The 21,620-nt window shown below is 40.7% G+C and overlaps 1 protein-coding gene across 5 annotated transcripts in view; it reads left to right on the top strand.

Moving 5' to 3' along the window:
- The first annotated feature begins 2,687 nt into the window (after positions 1 to 2,687).
- MON2 (MON2 homolog, regulator of endosome-to-Golgi trafficking) overlaps positions 2,688 to 21,620 on the top strand; it is a 130,272-nt gene continuing 111,339 nt past the window's right edge. Inside the window, exons 1-2 of one of the 5 annotated variants that reach the window (XM_004053489.5) lie at positions 2,688 to 3,577; positions 20,423 to 20,486. In XM_004053489.5, coding sequence (XP_004053537.1) covers positions 3,467 to 3,577; positions 20,423 to 20,486 — 175 coding nt within the window. In that variant the 5' untranslated portion in view covers positions 2,688 to 3,466. Of the gene's footprint in view, positions 3,578 to 6,978; positions 7,037 to 13,071; positions 14,326 to 20,422; positions 20,487 to 21,620 lie in introns of those variants that run through there. The other 4 variants (XM_004053488.5, XM_031000799.3, XM_055358090.2 and 1 more) reach the window with 4 other exon arrangements.

Below are 21,620 nucleotides of genomic sequence, written 5' to 3'. Positions count from 1 at the left end.
GTTCATTTTTTGGTGTTTCTGTGAAGGGTAATGAGCCTTGGGAACTTCCTACTCCACATTTTGACTGAGGTCTGGCCTTGCCAATAATTTTGAAAAATAAAACCAGATCCTCAAAAATGTCTTACAATAAAAAAGATACAATAATCAGTACATAAATGTAGTGAAGGAAAACATTCACTGTCTACTCTTGGCTCTGTATTAAGACAATAAGGAGCTAATAATTTCTGTGCACCAGTCGTGTTCCAAACACTATGCTAGGAATTTTACATTGACTTCACTGATTTTTTTTTTTTTTTTTTTTTTTTGAGACAGAGTCTTGCTCTGTCGCCCAGGCTGGAGTGTAGTGGTGCTATCTTGGCTCACTGCAACCTCTGCCTTCTGGGTTCAAGTGATTCTCCTGCCTCCGCCTCCTGAGTAGCTAGGATTACAGGGGTGCACCACCACACCCAGCTAATTTTTGTATTTTTTTGGTAGAGACAGGGTTTTGCCATGTTGGCCAGGCTGGTGGTGAACTCCTGACCTCATGATCCGCCCGCGTCGGCCTCCCAAAGTGCTGGGATTACAGGCGTGAGCCGCCATGCCAGGCGAATTCACTGATCTTAAGAAGAATTATTGGTTGTGATTCAAACTTTATTTCAAAGATTTAAGACATTTACTTTTGGCAAACACCATATGCCATGTACAGTTGTTTTCACAATGGCTTAGTATTTTTACAGTTGTGGTCTTAAACTCCAAAGGCAGAAAGCTTATCTTAGTTGCAGCATTCCATTCACTCAACAAATATTTCTTGAGGGAAGGAAGCAGCTATTTGGGATAAGATGTACCATGGCAGGTACATGATGGCACTCACTTCAAGATTTATTGAGTCTCCTCTGTGGGAGCAAGTTGCCTAACGTGTATATCCCAGTCCACTAGTGTTTTCCTTTGCTTAAATTCTTGCCTTGATAACTTTCTCTGTACCTTTGCTCCTCTGTGATCAAGAACAAGAATCCGTGTAACTGAAACAACTGTTTTAGTCTGTGTGTGTGTACACACACACAAACACACACCAGTTGCCAGGAATATAGCTATGAGTAACACAAGGGCCTTTCCACTGAAGAACTCGTAGTGTAGCAGGGAGACAGACAATGTTACAATTAAATAGAATATGTGTTATCATATAGGGATATGTACTGAGTAGTGCTATGACAAACCTAAAGTTCTTTCTTTCTAAACAAATAACCAATCTGAAAGGAAGGTTCCAATCAAGATGTTCAGAAAATAGGCCGGGCGCGGTGGCTCATGCCTGTAATCCCAGCACTTTGGGAGGTCGAGGTGGGTGGATCACTTGTACTCTGGAGTTCCAGATCAGCCTGGCCAACATGGTGAAACCCCATCTCTACTAACAAGAACAACAAACAAACAAACAAAAAGGCCTGCGGTGTGGCTCACGCCTTTGTAATCCTAGCACTTTAGGAGGCCAAGGCAAGTGGATTGCCTGAGCTCAGTAGTTGGAGACCAGCCTGGGCAACACAGTGAAACCCCATCTCTACTAAAATACAAAAAATTAGCCGGGCGTGGCAGCCTACGCCTGTAGTCCCAGCTACTCGGGAGGCTGAGACAGGAGAATTGCTTGACCCTGGGAGGTGGAGGTTGCAGTGAGTGGAGATCGCGCCACTGCACTCCAACCTGGGTGACAGAGCGAGACTCCGTCTCCACCCACCACCCAAAAAAAGCACCTCGTTTTTACAAGCTCCCTGAGACCTCAAGAATAATGTCTGCCATATATTCCATTTGAACTTTTTTGCTAAATTCACCGGTTTTCATACATAAAGCTTATACCATAGGAGGTGTCAAGTTTCCCAGAAGTTGTGTAATAGGCACAAATGATCAAAATTACTGCCCTAGGAGCTCTCTACTATTACCTCACCTGTCCCCTTTATCCATCCTTGCTTTGCTTCTTATCAGAAGGAAAAAAAAATAAAATTATTTAGCTTACAAAGTAGCTCTGTTACAGCCAAACAGCGCTATCCACTGACAATCTCATGGCTCACTGTCTTCCATCATGTCATAAGCTCAGCTGTCTGAAGGTGTTGGTTTCTTCATCTCTACTGGTTTCTGGTTTTTCCTCCCTCATTTTCTGCTTTCTGACCAGCAGCTGCGAAATGTCTTGGGGACAAAAGTAGACCAACCTGGATCTTGGGGAAATACAGATGAAGATTTTTCTGTTTGGCTTTTGCCTCATATTTATTTGGCACTTCAGACCTGATGAAGGCTTTTATGTATCTGTGCCTTATTTGAGCCTCGAAACTCTGATTTTATAATAGAAGGGTATTCATTCAGCAAGTATGTACTGATTACCTGCTATATGCCAGACACTGTTCTAGGTGCTGGAGATACACAGGAAACAAAATAAGATTTAAAAAGAGGAAGAACCGGCAGCTCAACTCGCGAAACTCTCCTTTTAGCTGGGAGCATCTGCCAGTAAAGGGGCCGGGACAGATCTCGTAGCGTCTGGTAGGTGATTGGAGGAATTTTGGCTTTTACTTTGAGTGAGATGGGAGGCCAGCGGAATGCGTGGAGCAGAGGGTAGTCTCATTTTAGAGATTAGGAAAATAAGAGGCTACCCCACAGTAAGTGCACCAGTTGCGTTTAAAGAAAAAAACTGTATATTAACAGGAGGTAGCCACTGATTTGGGGCCACTAGTCCAGAGATTCGAAATGAAGCGGGAGGAGACACGTTAAGATTAATCTACAGGGAAACAAATTATTTACACCGAAATACAATTTAACACAAACATACGCAAAGAGATATGCCAAGGAGTACTCGGGGGCTCTGTTCAGGCACTTGTTAATGAAAACGAAGCGAATCTTGACGCCTTAAACCCTGTCTAGCCTACTTGATTCCGGGGGTGGGGCTGTGGGAATCGCTGCCCACCCGGAATCCCGCCTGCCCCGAGCATGGCCAAGCCCCAGCCCCGCCCCGCCGACGGCCTGCCGCCGGGGTTGGCCGCGGCGGTGGCGGAGGCCACGGTACCCGGAAGTGCGGCTGACGTGTCCCGGCAGCGCTCGGAATTGTGGGCGACTCGGCTAATGGCGTCGGCGAGTCTTAGGGGCCTGGGGAGCTGGCGCTGAAGCTTCTTGCCAGGTTGGCTGGTGACACCCGGTGTGGCTGGGCCCCGCGGCAGCGGAGGGACCTGCCCGCCTTGTGGGTTTCTCGGCCAGAGTCGGCGGAGCCTTGCGGGACGGTGCGACTGCGGGGGGGCGCCTCCGAGAGAAGCCGGAGGTGTTGCGGGGAAGCTGCTGGGGGACGCTCGAGCAGGCTCCGGGTTCGCAGCCCAGGGCCCGGCAGAGCCCCTGCAGGGCCCAAGAAGCGGGCTGCTGAAGGACCAGAGACACCGGGAGGGAGCTGCCTGTGGCCCCAAGGAGCTGACAGTGCCAGAGCTTGTTTGTACCTCTCGGAAATTGGCTGGGACCTTGGAGGATCATGTCCGGCACCAGCAGCCCCGAGGCGGTGAAGAAGCTGCTGGAGAATATGCAGAGCGACTTGCGCGCCTTGTCACTGGAGTGCAAGAAGAAATTCCCACCTGTCAAAGAGGTAAGCTTCAGGCGACGTCAGGAGAAGGCACTGTGAGCATGCCTGGTCCTGTTAGACTCAGTGCTTCACCCCAGTTTCCAGTCCTAATTTTCATTCAGGCCTCACCTTTTCAGATTTGTGAGTCGGTGGGTTGTTCCACAAGGGCTTTTTATAGTTTCCACTGGAGAGGGCTGAGGCACTTTGATTTTCTCCCCTCTCCTGTCCTCCCAGTTTAGGAGTGAAGTTCATGAAGTGAGCCTATTCAGTTAATCCAGCTAGGTGTACTGTGCACTAGCCTATTCTGGCCTTTTTCTTGCTTGAAACTGGCCAAACCAAAATTGAAAAACTTGTTTGTTGCTCCCCGAAACGAGTATCCACCCATCTTGTTGAAACCTGTACTCCTCACGTTTATGGCATATCACTGAATTGGAAACTATTTTCCTTCTGGTATATATCATTCAGCTTAACTCTGTATCAATCCTTTGACGTGTTAATAAACTATCCACAGCCACCTAATTTATGAAGAATATTGAAGATCCACATAATCATGTTATACCTTGTTATGAGCAGTACTGTAGTGGGAAGTTGGGCTTGCAGTCAGAGCGAATACACCTGAATTTAGTTCCAGCAATAAATCTTAACCTCTTCGAGCTTCGGGTTTTTTTTTTTTCAGCTGTAAAATAGGGTTAAAGGATGGTTTTATATTATGTATGGGAAAGATGTCAGAGTAGGAGGGTATTATTAAAGAGACCCCAGTAAATAATACATGGAAATTTAATTCTCCAAATAGTTCTTGAGTTGAAATATTTAACATTTGGTTACTATTTGCTTTTTCTCTTAAAATGCCATTTTAATTCTCTAAAAACAAACAAACAAACAAAAAAAACACCAAAAACAGGCCCGGCTAATTTTGTATTTTTAGTAGAAACAGGGTTTCTCCATGTTGGTCAGGCGGGTCTCGAACTCCCGACTTCAGATGATCCCCCTGCCTCGGCCTCCCAAAGTGCTGGGATTACAGGCGTGAGCCACAGCGCCCGGCTGTTTTTATTTTTATTCCTATTTAATGTAGTTTGTTTTACCTGCAATTTCATTTACTCTTTGCCCTAAAAATTCACCGAGGGATTTCATATTTACATACTTATTTAAATATACCTCTATTATTATGAAGATTATGTAATTAGAACTTGACCAACAAATTTTGGATTTTAGGCTTGTAAGGAATATTAACTTTTCTGTAAGTGCATTGGTTTTATCAGTTTTCAACAAACTTCATCTTGTATTTCTTTAATAAAGTATTACCCAGTGATGGAAACCAGATGTGCCACTTTTGGAAAGATGGCTGTTACGATATGTTTTATTTCACATAGTCAATAGTCTGTTTTGATATTGATTTTCATTTTTTTATATCCTCTGTTGAAAGTTATAACAAGTAAATCTAAAGAATTAGGCTGTTTTAGAGAATTTTAAAGAATTAAGTTGTTTTAATTATAAGAGAAATGCTCTCATTTAGAAAATATCAAACACTATTTTGTAATTTCAACAATAATTTGTAGAACTGACTTCGCAGTTCTAATAATTCATACAAAAACTGTGGTTCCTCTATAGGCTGTTGTGGTCTAGCTTGGGAATTTAATTGCCATTTATTACCATTATTGCCATTATTTTTTTGTTTTGTTTTTTGATTGTGGAAATGGGGTCTCTGTGGCCCAGGCTGGAGTGCAATGGTGCGATCTGCAACCTCGAACTCCCTGGCTCAGGTGATTCTCCCACCTCAGCCCCCTGAGTTGCAGCGACTACAAGTGCATACCACCATGACAGGCTAATTTTTCGCTTTTTTTTTTTTTTTTTGTAGAGACGGGGTTTTGGCAGGCTGGTCTCCTGAACTGGGTTCAAGCGATCTGCCCACCTCTGCCTCCCAAAGTGCTGGGATTACAGGTGTGAACCACCATGCCCAGCCGGAAGCTGCTGGAGGATCCCTTGAGCCCAGGCGGTCAAGGCTGCAGTGAGAGGTGATTGTGCCACTGTACTCCAGCCTGGGAGATAGAAGGAGACCCTGTCTCAAAACAAACTAACAAAAAAGCTTATTAGTTTTTACTTGAACACTGGCTAGAGAGATATTTTGTAATTGCACCTAGTCTTTGAGATAATAGCAAAAGTAATTCTTGTGATTATCTCTGATGCATACTTTTGTATATGGTGTGTGTTTATAAGAATTTGTTGAATGAAAGCTTTTTGATTTCTTACCCAATGACACCGGGCACTACTTTAGGAATTGAAAAATGATCTTGACTGTGTCATAGGTTTAAAACAAAGAGAGTCATTAGCCTAATTATGATGAAGTTTTAGGACAAAGGTTTGACTTTCAAGAAATAGTTTGGCTGAATTAAATTTTCTCTATTAAATTAATAAGAGTGCCAGATTTTGGCTTTTGTTCTTCAAGAAACTGGTAAGATTTTGGTTTTATTTTTCTCTTTGGGTGCCAACTAAACTTTAAGGCAAAGTCTAAGAAGCTAGTTAACAGAGACATTTTATATTTAGTCTTTATTTCAAATTTTTAGTCATTTCTGTCTTTTATGGCCATAGTGCTTGACTATTATTTTATTTGTTTATTTATTTATTAATTTATTGAGACAGGATCTCTTTCACCTAGGCTGGAAGTGCAGTGGCAGGATCTTGGCTCACTGCAGCATTGACATCCTGGGTTCAAGTGATTCTCCCACCTCAACCCCCTGAGTAGCTGGGACTACAGGTGCATGCCACCACACACAGCTGATTTTTGTATTTTTTTTGTAGAGACAGGGTCTCACCATGTTGCCGAGGCTCGTCTCCAACTCCTACGATTAGGCAATCTGTCCACCTCCTACTCCCAAAGTGCTAGGATTATAGGCGTATCCCAGGCTGCCCATGTAATTCTTTTTTAAAATTAATAATAAGCTGGATTTAAAGATTTCAAATCTGTTAGAAAAACCAATAAAAGAGTATTGATAAAGAATAGTGCCTTATTTACTGATATTTACTTACTGTCTTTGGACTTCTACATGGTTTTTCCTACCTTACTGTTTTCATTTATAACTCTATCCTTTGTGTATTAAATTGTTGTTGTAGTGGCTATGGCTTTATTCTGTCATTTTATAATAACCTCTTTCTCTTTTTTTCTATTTTTCTTAGTCGTTATACATAAATCTTCATGTTTTAGCAGTATAACTTTTTTTAGTACAACTGTACTAGCTAATTTGGGAATATTGTATGAAATTTTTTCCTTTGTTTTAAAAATTACTTTGAAGCCTTCCATGATCACTTCTATGTGATTAATATTCAGTGGCCTTTAGAGGAAGAGACCTCTGAAGCTTTATGTTTATGTATTTCATGAATAAAAACTTTCTTATTATTTCCTGTTTGCAGGTACAGATGAGGGGTATCTAACTGAGCCTGGAAGTTGGAGGAGGGGAGTCATTCCTAGCAGAGGAAATAGCACGCGTTGTTAGTATTCCATGTAAAATAAATTTTATACTGAAGATGATTGGAGCCATTAGAGCTTTTTGAAAGAGAGTAATATGATCAAATTGATATTTAGTAACATTGCCTTGACAATTGGTAGGAAGAATTAGAGGGTATTGAGACTGAAGCAAAGAGAGCAAAGTTTAAAAAATGATGATTCTCTGTTTTGAAGCAGTAGTGGACATAGACAGAAGGTTGCTTGCATTGAGTTAGACAGTAGTGAAAGAGCGTATAGATTGAAAAGGTAAAAATTACCAAGGCATGGTAATCTTTTATATAATGGAGAGAGAGAAATGTGTGATGCCTCCCAGGTTTCTGGCTTGGGAAACTGGGTGGATCACTAAGAGAAGAAATAAAAGAGGAGGAAATGTTTTGGGGGAAAATGAGTAGTCATGTGTGTATATTGTTTGAGACGGAGTCTCTGTTGCCAGGCTGGAGTGCAGTGGCACAATCTCGGCTCACTGCAACCTCCGCCTCCCAGGTTCAAGTGATTCTCCCGCCTCAGCCTCCTGAGTACCTGGGATCACAGGCGTGTGCCACCACACCTGGCTAATTTTTTTGTATTTTTAGTAGAGACGGGGTTTCACCATGTTGGCCAGCCTAGTCTCGAACTCCTGACCTAAGGTGATCTGCCCACCTCGGCCTCCCAAAGTACTGAGATAGCAGGCGTGAGCCACCACACCCAGCAGAGTAGTCATTATATTAAGATTTATGTGTGACTTCCAAGTGGAACTGACCAGTAGGTGTTTGAAAATGATGGTTTGGCACTTAAGAGGGAGGTCTGGAATTTCAAATTTAGGAGTATCAGTTTATAAATAATATTTGAAACCATAGAATTGGATGAAATGGGCCAGGAAGAGTGTGTGTATAGAGTGAGAATATCAGGACTGGAAAAGGAACTGTGGGAAACATTAAAGAAAAAGGCTGCTGGGCAGACTGAGGTTAAAGATACAGGAGAGAAGGGTAAAACTCGTTAGAGGAAGGTCCTTGAGAAAACTGAAGTTTCAGTGGCATAAGTATATGAACAGGATTTCAATCTGAGAAAGGACACATTACCTTCTGACAGAGGAAGGACAAAGGAAAAACCGGGTTTGAATGTGACAAATTTGACAGAAGGGAGCGACAAGTTGTGGGCAGTTTGGTCTGTGGCCTCTGCTTTCTTGCGAAGATAAGAAACAAGCTTGTTAGTAGGAATAATTAAGTGATAAAAGAAGTAGGGGGTGGCAAGTTTGAGGAGAGCAGTGGATCACTTTGGAGAAGTGGAGGAGAAATTGTCTTGGAACACTTAAGAGTCTTAGCAGGAAGAGTGGTTGAAATAATGGTGGATTGTGAGAGCTAGGTTGGATTCCCAAAGAAGGAAAGCCAATAGTTTGGACTGATTGGATGATGATGGGAAGGTTAAAGGCTAGCAGCACCTATTTCATCAAAGAGCAGTGGGGTTGGGGAGTGAGAGAGCTAGAAGGATAGGAGTTGGGACAATGGTGGGAATATTGCATTTCACATTGCCCAGCACTAGAGGATGATGAAGTCCAGGGAATGGGTGGTAGAAGAGTAAAGGGAAAGAAGTTCATTTGAGTTTAGGTGGTCAGAATTAGGGAATTGGATAGATTCCTTTTCTCTCTTTTTAAATGATGCAGAATCAGTACGGGTATAAATAATTTAAAAGTGCAAGTAGTCTTCCTAGGCTATGTAGTTTAAGTTTCCTGTTACCCATTCAGGCCTGATAGAAATTGGCTGGCAGAGAAAAGCAAAGGTTTCTTGTGATAGAGTTCCTCAGTATCCAGGTGTTTTGCTTTGTTAACTGGCTTAGGGAGACCCCTAGTGAAAGAGATGCCTTCTACTTACTGTGACAGGATTTGCCATTTAATCAGATATTTAGGGACTGTGACTAATGTCATTGGCTCTCCTGGTTGGGTTAACACCTCATTTGCACGACCTTATGACATTGAAGATGAGGGCTGGATAATCTTTACGAGCTTACTTGGGATCTGTTTTGGTTTAGTATTTTATAATGTAGTTTCTTCCTCTTGACATTGTGTTCTTTCTTCCATAAGCGTAATATAATATATTCATGCTTTATATATTGAAAGCTATAAACTGAAATAAATGATTACCTGTGCTTTGGTGATAGAAAAAATAAAAGACATATTCTCTAACTTATAAGCCAAAAAGGAAGACATATTTCAAAATTTGATTTATTTTTCTTTTTTCCTTTACGTAAGCATAGCTGAACATTTTCAACCATGTATGAAGTAGAAGGTTTTGCTGTTACTGTTACAATTTAACAGAAATTTATGAGTCTCCTAAAAAAGCACAGCAGGAACACAGAAATAATTGAGAAATTGCCTTTAGTCTCATGAAGTTAACTCAAGGTTGAATAAAATGTTGCCTTCCCACTAGGCTTGGAACTTTGCATCCTTAGACTCTAATGCAACATGCCATATTAAATATTTCATTTTACAGATGAGGAAACTGGTATAGACAGGTTTAGTAATTTGCATAAGGTAGTAAAGCTGGAAAATGGTGGAAATGGTATGTGAGTCCATGTGAGTCCATCTCTAACTCCTCTCCCATTTTCCATTATATCATGCTGCACATGCCTTTACAACTTTCTTGTTTTTGTTATTGTTCCCATTTGTTTACCTTGCTTCATTATTTGTTACTATTGGTTATTCTTTCCATCTTGGAACCCTCTAGTTTTGAGTTTTGTAACACTGTACTTCCCTGTTTACCCTCTCAGTATTCCACATCCTTTTCTTTTTCTTTTTGTTTCTATTTTTTGAGACAGGGTCTTACTCTGTCACCCTGGTTGGAGTGCAGTGGGCTATCTTGGCTCACTGCAGCCTCTGTCTCCCAGGCTCAAATGATCCTCCCACCTCAGCCTCCTGAGTAGCTGGGACTGTAGGCAGATGCCACCACGGCTGGCAAATTTTTGTATTTTTTCATAGTGACAGGGTTTTGCCATGTTGTCTGGACTGGTCGCAAACCCCTGAGCTCAAGCAATCCACCTGCCTCAGCCTCCCAAAGTGCTGGGATTACAGACCCGAGCCACTGTGCCCGGCCATCCTTTTCTTTACATACAAGTGTCTCCCAGGTTCTCTCTTCAGATCCTCCCTTTCTCCATGCTCACCTGCTTGGCATCATCCACTCCTATTGCCTCTGGCCTTGCTACGATGCTGATGACTCTTAAATCTACTTCAGTCATTTGCTCTCTTTACTGAGTGTAGATCTGCATTTCCAGCTGCACATCAAACACATCTAGGATGTTTTTTCACATGCGTCAGTAGAACTTTTTTCTTTTCTTTTCTTTTTTTTTTTTTCTGAGACAAAGTCTCGCTCTTGTCCCCCAGGCTTAAGTGCAATGGCGCAATCTCAGCTCACTGCAACCTCCGCCTCCCAGGTTCAAGCGATTCTCCTGCCTCAGCCTCCTGAGTAGCTGGGATTACAGGCGCCTGCCACCACGCCCAGCTAATTTTTGTATTTTCAGTAGAGATGGGTTTCACCATGTTGGCCAGGCTGGTCTCGAACTCCTGACCTCAGGTGATCCACCCACCTCGGCCTCCCAAAGTGTTGGGGTTACAGGTGTGAGCCACTGCGCCTGGCCTCTTCTTTTTCTTTTCTTTTCTTTTGAGACAAGTTTCACTTGTGTTATCCAGGCTGGAGTGCAGTGGTGCAATCTCGGCTCACTGCAACTTCTGCCTCCCGGGTTCAAGTGATTCTCTTGCCTCAGCTTCCTGAGTAGCTGGGATTACAGATGCCCGTCACCATGCCTGGCTAATTTTGTATATTTAGTAGAGATGGGGTTTCTCTGTGTTGGTCAGGCTGGTCTCAAACTCCCGACCTCAGGTTATCTGCCCGCCTCAGCCTCTCAAAGTGCTAGGATTACAGGTGTGAGCCATCGCGGCCAGCCAGATAGAACTTCTTGTAATTGAACTGGTCTTTTCCTCAAAACGTCATTTTCCCCCTATTTCAGTTGTTTTGTTAATGGTATCTAGCACTGTTGCCTACTTTAGTCATATTTGGCTATCTTCTCTCCCTCATCTCTCTTTATTCACTGTCACCTGTTCCTTCCAGCTCTGTAATTTTTAGCATACTTCTCCTTTTTTCTGTTTTCTCAGCTATTATGCTAGTTCCAGATTCTATTAGTAACATTATGCCTGGCCTTTGACATACATTAATAGCATACATGACTTCAAATCATTCTGTGTGTCACCCATACAGAAGCCCACAATGTCTACTCTACTTATAGTACTCTAACATAGCATTTAATATTCTCTTGATTTTCCTAACCTTCCTTTTTAGCTTTATCACCCTCAAGTCTTCTTCATATGCCTTTATGCTTCACCCCAACTAGGTTACCTGCTAGTCTCCAAATATGTCCTACTGCTTCTCTCTTTCATGTTATGGCTTCTTTGTTTTTTTTTTGTTGTTGTTATTTTTGGAGATGGAGTCTCTCACTCTTGCCCAGGCTGGAGTGTAGTGGTGTGATCTTGGCTCACTGCAACCACCACCTCCCAGGTTCAAGCGATTCTCATGCCTCAGCCTCCAAAGTGGCTGGGATTACAGGCACCCGCTATCATGCCCAGCTAATTTTTGTATTTTTGGTAGAATATTTTCAGTAATCTAGTAATTTAGCCTGGGTGAAAGAGTGAAACTCTATCTTTAAAAAAAAAAATAATCTTCAACAAGTATCTAATTAGCACCTCCTAGGTATACAAATGCTTTGCAGTATAGTGAATTTAGCATTTAGTAATTTAGTATTTTTAGTAATTTTGTATTTTAGTTTCACCATGTTGGCCAGGCTGGTCATGAACTCCTGACCTCATGATCAGCCCGCCTCAGCCTCCCAAAGTGCTGGGATTACAAGCGTGAGCCACCACACCCATCCTCCTTTTCTTAAAAATTTAGTCTTCAGCCGGGCACAGTGGCTCATGCCTGTAATCCCAGCATTTTGGGAGGCTGAGGCGGGCTGATAACCTGAGGTCAGGAGTTCACGACCAGCCTGGCCAATGTGGTGAAACCCCATCTCTACTAAAAATACAAAAAATTACCTGGGCATGGTGGCGGACGCCTGTAATCCCCGCTACTCGGGAGGCTGAGGCAGGAGAATCGCTTGAACCCGGGAGGTGGAGGTTGCAGTGAGCCGAGATCTCGCCATTGCACTCCAGCCTGGGCAACGAGAGCTAAACTCCGTCTCAAAAAGAAAAGAAAAGGAAGGAAAAAGCATACCACCTATGTGGGAATACCATGTATATATTTTTAGTTATATACATGTAATCTGCATTCCAGTCTTTGATTTGTTAAGGAAATTTTGTTTTCTAGAAGCCAGAGGTTCTAGAATAGAATGTCATATAGGTATATATTTTTAGAAGGTTTTAGGGTTGTAGAATAATTGAATGTTACAGAAGAAAATCTTATTGATTTCAATGTAGTATTTGTTTTGTGAGCATTTTATCACCTAAAGGGTGTTCTAGATGTATCAAGTACTCCCAGTGTACACTTGACTTCAGGTCTTTTGATTTTACCTGACATCTGAAATCACAAGTCTTCAGGCAGCTCCATACCTCTCTTGTGTCTCATTAGTACATTATTTTATCTAAGTTGCCATTAACTTGAATTTCACTTTTTTTTTTTGAGACAGAGTCTCACTCCATCGCCCAGGCTGGAGTGCAGTGGCATGATCTAGGCTTACTGCAACCTATGCCTCCCAGGCTCAAGCGATTCTCTTGCCTCAGCCTCCTGAGTAGCTGGTATTACAGGTGCACACCACTACTGCCCGGCTAATTTTTTGTATTTTTAGTAGAGACGGGGTTTCACTATGTTGGCCAGGCTAGTCTTGAATGCCTGACTTCAAATGATCCACCCACCTCAGCCTCCCAAAGTATTGGGATTACAGGCATGAGCCACCATGCCCAGCCTCACATTTCTTCTTTAGCTCTTGTTTCATGCTGTGTCCTGTGGAAAAATAATTTGGACCTTTGGTAAATTTGCCTTAATATCCAGGTTTTATTCTCATAGAAGTCGTGAAAAACATTTGTTATTTAAAAACAGAGCAGGGGTTAGGTGTGGAAGCTTATGCATATAATCCTGGGACTTTGGGAGGCCAAGACTGGAGGATCACTGAGATAGGAATTCGAGACTAGCCTGGGCAACATAGCAAGACCCCCATCTCTACTAAAAAATTAGCTGGACGTGGTGGTGTGTGCCTATAGTCCCGGCCATTTGGGAGACTGAGGCAGGAGGATTGGTTGAGCCCAGGAATTCAATGCTGCAGTGAGTTATGAAGGTGTCACTGTACTGGGTAGGTCCATAGTTTGTTTTTTCCTTTCAAAGGATGTCCTTACACTACTGTTGACAGAGTGATGCCTTATCTCAAAAACAAAACCAAGCAGAACAGCAACTTTTGTGAAAAAAAAAGTAACCTTTTAAATAACTTTTTGTGTGTGTGTAAATCTGTACATAGTTTTGAGTGGACATTTGTTAATTCCTTTGCTACCTCCATTCCCTTTTGCTTCCTTCAGTGGTAGGCTATGTTCTCTCATTTTCAACCCTTTGGATTCTCATTCCTAACTCTAGGGTACCATAATTAACTTAATCTACTTTATTTTTATTTATTTATTTTGAGACAGGGTCTTTCTCTGTTGCCCAGGCCGGAGTGTGGCAGTGCAATCACAACTCACTGTAGCCTCGACCTCCTGAGCTCCCATCTCAGCCTCTCGAGTATCTGATACTACAGGCTCACACCACCATGTTTGCCTAATTTTTTTTTTTTTTTTTTTTAGAGACAGCATCTGCCTATGTTGCCCAGGCTGGTCACGAGCTCTGAGGCTCAAGCGATCCTCTCGCCTTGAGCTCCCAAAGTGCTGGGAGTACAGGCGTGAGCCACTACTTCTGGCCTAGATTAGTCTACTTTAAATCCTCCTAACTGCTCCCCACCTCACCTCCATTCCTGCGCAAGTTACATAATGCTAGCGAGTGCTTCTGGGAAAGAAAAGTTTTCTCTTTCTTTCTCTAGAGCTACTGAAAGAGACCCTTTCTCTCCTTCAAAATGGTGTCATATGAAATTTGAGGTGTGGAATGGCTGCAGCCGTTGTTGCCAAGGTTGGATGTAGCCTGAGGATGAACCTACTCATGGAACAGGGCAGAACCAAGAGAATGGCAGATAAGTGAAAATGCAACCCTGATGACATTGTAAATCTCTGGATCAGACTTCCTCTGGATGTTTCAATTTGTGATACAGTAAAGTCCATCCCTCTCTCTCCCCTTTTTAAGTGAGTTAGAATTGGCACTTGTAGATATAATTTGTGTGTGTGTGTGTGTGTGTGTGTGTGTGTATAAAATACCAACAAGTTTTTCTGGTACATTTAGAACTTTCCATTTCTTCCCTTGGGAACATTTATTATATAGCTACTGTATGAAAGGCACTGGGATAGACAATAATATAGAGATATGAATGAGATCTATTTCTTATCTTTATTATTCTTATAGGTAGTATGAAGAAACAGACATAATGAGATGAATAAGATAAAGTGTTACAGGTACAAGCCATAGACAGTACTAAAGGTAGAAAGACTTTTCAGTAGTTACCATAGAAGAAAGTGATGGAAGAAAAGATTTCCGTCACTGCTTATGACACTAGGAGGGTGACAAAATCAGAAGGACCTGCACCATATGTCTATAGCTATCATCTTGTTGTTACTAATGGTTTAATTTCAGCAAAGCATTATTTGTCACATTAAATTAGTACTAATTTGGGTTTGTATTTCATTTGTGAATATGTTGGCATTATAATTTAAGACCTATAAAGAGTATATTCCTGATTGTATTTATATATACATGTAAATTTGTCAGTGACAGGGTAGGTCCATAGTTTGTTTCTTCCTTTTAAAAGATGTCCTTACACTACTGTACTAAATTTTGAGAAACACTGGTAGGAGTGGGCACTAGGGAATCATTGAAGAATTGAGACAGTGGATGGATGGAGGACAGGATTGTAGGTAGAGACATTTCTTCATTTAGGTTGATAATGAGTGTTGAACTAAAGTGTGGGAGTGAGATTTGAGAAAAAGGTACAAGATAGGTTAACCAAAAAGACTTCATGGCTGATTAGACTTGTGAGTTGAGGGAAAAAACCCTGGTATCTGGTCAGTGACTGGATAGATGATGCTGCTGGTAAGAAAAACAGAAATTGTAGAAAGAAGAAATAGATTTTTCTGGCCGAGGTAGGAGTTTGGGGGTAGAAGGAAATGATAACATCTATTTTCAACATGTCGAATTTAAGGTGCCTTTTAAACATTTAGGTTAATAATTTCTGTAGTATAGGAGACAGATCAGGAACAGGAATATAATTTAGAAGTCTTCAGCAGTTAGAAAGTAAATGAAACCATGAAATTACAGCCATCCTTTGATATCTGCAGGGAATTGGTTCCAAGAACCCCAGGGAATACCAAAATCTGAGGATATTCAAGCCCCTGATATGAAATGTTGTAATATTTGCACATAACGTGTGCACATCTTCCCATATTTCAGTCATTTCTAAATAATACCTAATACAGTGTAAATGCTATGTAAATAGTTGTTATACTGTATTTTAAAATGTGTGTGTGTGTGTGTGTATATCCCCCCCCCAAGTATTTTTGATCTGCAGTTGGTTGAATCTACAGATGCAAAACCAGTGGATATGGAGGGCTGGCTGTATGGTATTACACAGGAAGAGTTTACTGAGTGAGAAATGAGGTCAAGGATATTCTAGGTGGTCTTAGAAAAGCAGTCAGCAAAGGGTTTTGAGAAAAGAAGAAAATGTTTCTTGAGAAGATTAAGAGTAACATATTAAATGCTGCAGTGTATTTAAGGCTTTGGCATTCTTTCCAACTCATAGATTGTCCTCAGCAATACATAAGATTACTTACCTTAACCTATATCATTTCTGTTCAAGTCTGTAGAACTTTTTTCATCTTCTTTTCTTCTTCTTTTTTTTTTTGCATGAGTATCAATTAAGGAAAAACAACAACAACCATGTTTACAATTTATTAGGTTCCCTGCAGATATACGTGGTATCTGATCAGAATAGGGAATACTTTTAAAGCAAGAAGCTAACAATTTTTTTCTCACCTGCAATCCTTGATACATAGAAGGAAATCTGATTGCGAAGACCTCTGTTCATACAGAATAACCTTAAAGATATAGGCTAGTCTTATTTCATACCTAAGTGATATACAAGTGTGTCAATAATCATTGATAGTGAAATTTTCCATCAACACAGGGTGCCTATGAGAATAAGATGATACAATTCCAGAGCATTTTGACAATAGAAACTTGTATGTTAAAAATGAGGAGCTATGTGATAGGTCTAATTATATCTAAGGCAACAAACAGTCCTTTTGGCAATTCCTTGAATTTAGGAATGAAAATACTGGTTACGTATCTTTTAAAATACCATTTTGGAACTACTTAAAAAATACTTGACCAGGCATGGTGGCTCACCCCTATAATCTCAGCACTTTGGGAAGCTGAGACAGGGGAATCGCTTGAGTCCAGGAGTTTGAGACCAGCCTAGATAGCATAGGGAGACCCTGTCTCTACAAAACAAAAAACAAAAAACAAAAAAAATCAGCCAGGTGTGGTGGTGTGTGCCTGTGGTCCCAGGCTACTCAGGAGGCTGAGATGGATGGATTGCTTGAGCCTAGAGGTCCATGCTGCAGTGATCTGTGATCCTGCCATTAACACTTCAGCCTAGGTGACAGAGTAAGACCTGGTCTCAAAATGAAAAACAAACTTCTTTTCCTTCTCCTTATTGTGTGTTTGCATAAAGATATTTATTAGACATGTGCACACATTCATGGTTCAACTCTTATTCATCTCAGGAAATCAGGACTATGGCGAATTTGAAATCATTTACTGACATCTGTCATCTAGCATGCTACAGGATGGATTTTGGAAACTGTTAAGGTTTGACTGACTAGAATTTAGAAAGTCTGGATAAATTACATCCATATTTATGATGGTTCAATTTAATCAATTTTGGTTTGCACCGAAGCAAAACCACATATTGACTTTGGACCTATGCAAGGTATATAGGGCCATAGTGAGAAAGGGGAGAAGTTAAACTTGAAAATGAGGATGGAAGAAATTTCAGTGACCACAGATTAATTTCCACTGCCTCAGTAAGAAATTGATCCAAGATAATTTGAGATGGGGTGTGTGAATGTTACAAAATACACATAATAATTTCAGTGTTCTATAATTTTTACAGTAGTAAATTTGCTGTGGTTTGTACATCTTCAAGGTATATCGAGAATCTCACCACTTCTTACCATCTCTATCACTAACAATCTTGGGCCAATCCATCATCATCTCTTGCTTATATTATTGCTGTAGTCTCTTAAATTTTACCATATATTGGAATCACGTGAAGATTTTTAAAAATACTGGTGGCTCTGCCAGGCGTGGTGGCTCACGCCTGTAATCCCAGCACTTTGGGAGGCTGAGGCAGGCAGATCACGAGGTCAGGTGATGGAGACCATCCTGGCTAACATGGTGAAACCTCGTCTCTACTAAAAATACAAAAAATTAGCTGGGCGTGGTGGTGGGTGCCTGTAGTCCCAGCTGCTCAGGAGGCTGAGGCAGGAGAATGGCGTGAAACCGGGAGGCGGAGCTTACAGTGAGCAGAGATGGAGCCAGCCTGGGCAACAGAGCGAGACTCTGTCTCAAAAAAAAAAAAAAAAAAAAAAAAAATTACTGATGGCTGTCTCCCACCAGCAGTCATTCTGGCTTAACTAGGTTGCAATCGGGGCATCAGGACTTATTTAAAAGCTTCTGGTGTTTCTAATATACACTGCCCAAGTAATCAGAAAACCAATCATCTTTCCCTGAAGTAATTCATTTTGACCATGTTTTTCTTCTAGGAGATGTATTAATTTAATTTGGGACCTTTCCATTTTCTAAAGTTTTACAAATAAGTCCTAGTGTATCCATTAGGCTTCTTAGTTGTGAGCAATGAAAGCTGACTCTGGCTGATTTAAGCTGAAATAAACTTTACTGATAGGATATTGAGTGGTTTACAGAGTTGGTAGAAGGCTGGATGGAGCCAGCCCTAGAAAAAGTGTATAAACAAAGGGGAGGCTAAACAACTAGAACCATGGCAAAACTCATGCCAGCGTGACTGTTACGGCTGTGTCTGCTGAATGATGACTGGATGCTGTTGATTGCACTTCTGGGTATGCTGGTCACTCTAGGCCACTACTGGTTCTGCTGCCTTCGGAATCTAGATACTGCTTTCACTATTGCTGTCATCAGAAAGAATTCTTTGTTGTCTCTGCTCTTTGTTACTAGGTTCTACATTCAAAATTGCTGGTGGGTACATCTCTGTGGGTAAGCATAGGCTGCCAGCAGGGCATGTGGAAAAGCATCTACATTTTCAGTTTTAATAATAGAAGATAGGCTCTGTTTTGCACCAAAATTTATGAAGTTAGGAATTCTTCAAACACAAGCAAGGGCTTGACATGCTTGGAGCCAACAAAATGACAGAAGTCTACTGCACATGGTATATCTTACAATGTGTTCTTTATTTTAGACATCAATTCATTGTTTGTCAGACTAACAGGCCATAGCATACTGGTGTTTTTACATAATTATTTTTAAACCTTTAGAGACTGCTACCACTTGTCCCTTAGCAAGCAGTAAGAGATAAAATAAATGACCAAGTAGCAAGCAAATTAATAAGAAAACTTGTACATATAGCTTCTTATGAGTACGTACTTACTATCTTTGGAAGTATAGATAACAGTGTATGTATAAAATAGCATGTTTCTAAATAATAAAAATGTTCCAAGTTTCTATGATGGAAATAATATGTCAATATTATATCTCAGCACTCTTCAATGGAATTATAATGTGGGCTACAGATGTAATACATATATGTAATTTTTAACTGCATTAAAAAGTAAAAAGAAGCCAGGTGCAGTGGCTCATGCTTGTAATCTTAGCACTTTGGGAGGCTGAGGTGGGAGGATCGGTTGAGGCCAGGAGTTCAAGACTAGCCTAGGCAATATAGCAAGGCCCTGTCTCTATCAAAAAAATTAAAAAATTAGCTGGACGTGGTGGCATGTACCTATAGTACCAGCTCCTTGGAAGACGGTGGTGGAAGGATCACTTGAGCCCAGTAGTTTGAGGCTGCTGTAAGCCATGATTGTGGCATTGCCCTCCAGGCTGGGCAGTACAGCAAGATCCTGTCTCTAAAAAAAAGGGGAAAAAAAGTAAAAAGAAACAGACATTTAATTTTAATAATAATTTAACATAATAATTTGAAATATTATTTCAACATGTAGTCAGTATAAATATTTAGGGGATAGGTTATATTCTTTTTTTTAATACTAAGTCTTCAAAACCTAGTATATATTTTACACTTAGAGCATAGCTCAATTCATACTGGCCACATTTCAAGTGCTTAATAGCCACATGTAGCCAAATGGCTACCAAATTGGACAGTGCAGTTCTGTGGCATTCTGTAAAATACTATGTGACTTGCCAGTACTGCCCGCTAAACATACTACGGTTAATGAAGTGTTTGGTTATCCATTCTCAAAAAAGAAAACAAAGTAGCTTTTAAAATCCAACACAGGTCTGGGCATGGTAGCCCATGCCTGTAATCCTGGCACTTTGGGAGGCTGAGATGGGTGGATCACTTGAGATCAGGAGTTCAAGACCAGCCTGGCCAACTAAAAATACAAAAAGTACAAAAATAAAACACTCTACTAAAAATACAAAAATTAGCCAGGCATGGTGGTGGGTGCCTGTAATCCCAGCTACTTGGGAGGCTGAGGCAGGAGAATGGCTTGAACCAGGGAGGCGGAGGTTGTAGTGAGCCAAGATCGTGCCATTGGACTCCAGCCTGGGCAACAAGAGCAAAAAACTCCATTAAAAATAAATAAATAAATCCAACACAGTAGTTTTACTTGATTTTGCAGTGTTCTATAATTTTTTTGTGTGTGGTGGAGGGAGAGGAGGCTTGAAATGGGGAAAAGGAGCCTAATTATTTTCAGTAGATTTGGTTTTTGTTTGTTATTTTTATTCTTGGAAAATTTAACTTTGCAGGGGATTGAGGTATTCCAGATAATGCCTTAAGGCAGAGGAAGGCAGCATGTTGTAGTGCATTCAGAGTTTGCGTGTGAATAATCAAATTAATCATGTTTTATTACATTTAACGTATATGTCACTACTGGGCTTAGTATCTGATGGTTTGAAAATTAAAAAGGTGGTAGGGTAGTGACTGACTTTGTGCTTGATATTTTGTCTATCACATATGACTTATTTTCCATAGATAATTCATTTTGGCAGTAAATTTTGTTCTAATTATTTTTATTCTTGCAGGCTGCTGAATCAGGAATAATAAAAGTTAAAACAATTGCTGCACGAAACACTGAAATTTTGGCAGGTAATTTTTTGTATTAAAAATTTAATAATAAACAAAAATTTGACTAATAGTAAAAGTAGAATCTTTATTGTAAAAGCCATCAGTTTTCTGTAACATTTCTTCCTCATGCCCTAACATATGCTATTCATAATGATACAGAATGGGCAAAAGTCCATAACTTATGAACTGACTGTGTTTCCCAGAGACGAATGCTACAAAAATTCTCTGAAATCAGAAAGCTTAACACTACTGACTCCTTAAACGCAAGGAATTTTTTCTTACTCATCTTCGCATTCTCCTCCACTTCCTGCTAATCACCTGAGACACACCATAAAAAGCATTCAGTAATATTTGTTCCTTTGTATTGAATGAAAGATTGGTTCTCAGTCCACCTTCTGTGATCTACTTTCTCTTTAATATAATACGAACAGTTCATAACATAGTCTTCTGTATTTAGTTGTACCATATGAATTTTGAGTCTTGGGATTAAGGCAGTATGATCATGAAAAAAGAATGAGAGTGAAGTAGAGAAAAGAAAACAAAAATATTTTCTTACCTTCTCTTGATTGAACCCGATTTTCAAGGAGGAATTTTCAGGAGTTTCTCTTTGGCATCCTTCTTTTCTCCCCAGTCCACTCCTTTCTCTTCCTTGGTGCCTTTTGTTCTTGCCTCAATAATGAACATGGAAAAGAGGTAAACGGGCTTTTTTTTTTTTTAAGAATCTGTTATATGCAAGGCACTCGTGTCATTCTATCTTACATAACAACCTTGTGGGGAAATATTATCTTACTTGATAGTAGAGCTAATTGAGATGTGAAGAGGTTAAGTTACTTGCCCAAGGTCACAGGAAAGGTGGTAGAACCAGATTAAAATCCAGGAGTGTTCAGGAGCCCATGTTCTTCCTGCTACAGTGTGCTACCATGGTATCACCAGGTTTCCACGTTAGCCACTTACTCCCAAGTATTACGTACGTAACCAGTGCTTGCTTCAGTGATCCTTTAATCTGCATTTCCAGTTCCAGTAGTGCTGTTGATCTCAGCTAATCTATGAGGAAAGTAGTCCTATTAAATTAATTTACACAGAGTCCAAATAGTAAATAATCTCTTTAACTTTCATATACTTTACATTTTTTAAAAGGGATACCAGTAAATCTCT

Source organism: Gorilla gorilla, chromosome 10 (genome assembly GCF_029281585.2).
Source record: "Gorilla gorilla gorilla isolate KB3781 chromosome 10, NHGRI_mGorGor1-v2.1_pri, whole genome shotgun sequence".
Lineage (NCBI taxonomy): Eukaryota > Metazoa > Chordata > Mammalia > Primates > Hominidae > Gorilla > Gorilla gorilla.
The sequence above is the reverse complement of the archived record's forward strand: the minus strand, read 5'-3'. Positions and strand labels throughout refer to the sequence as shown.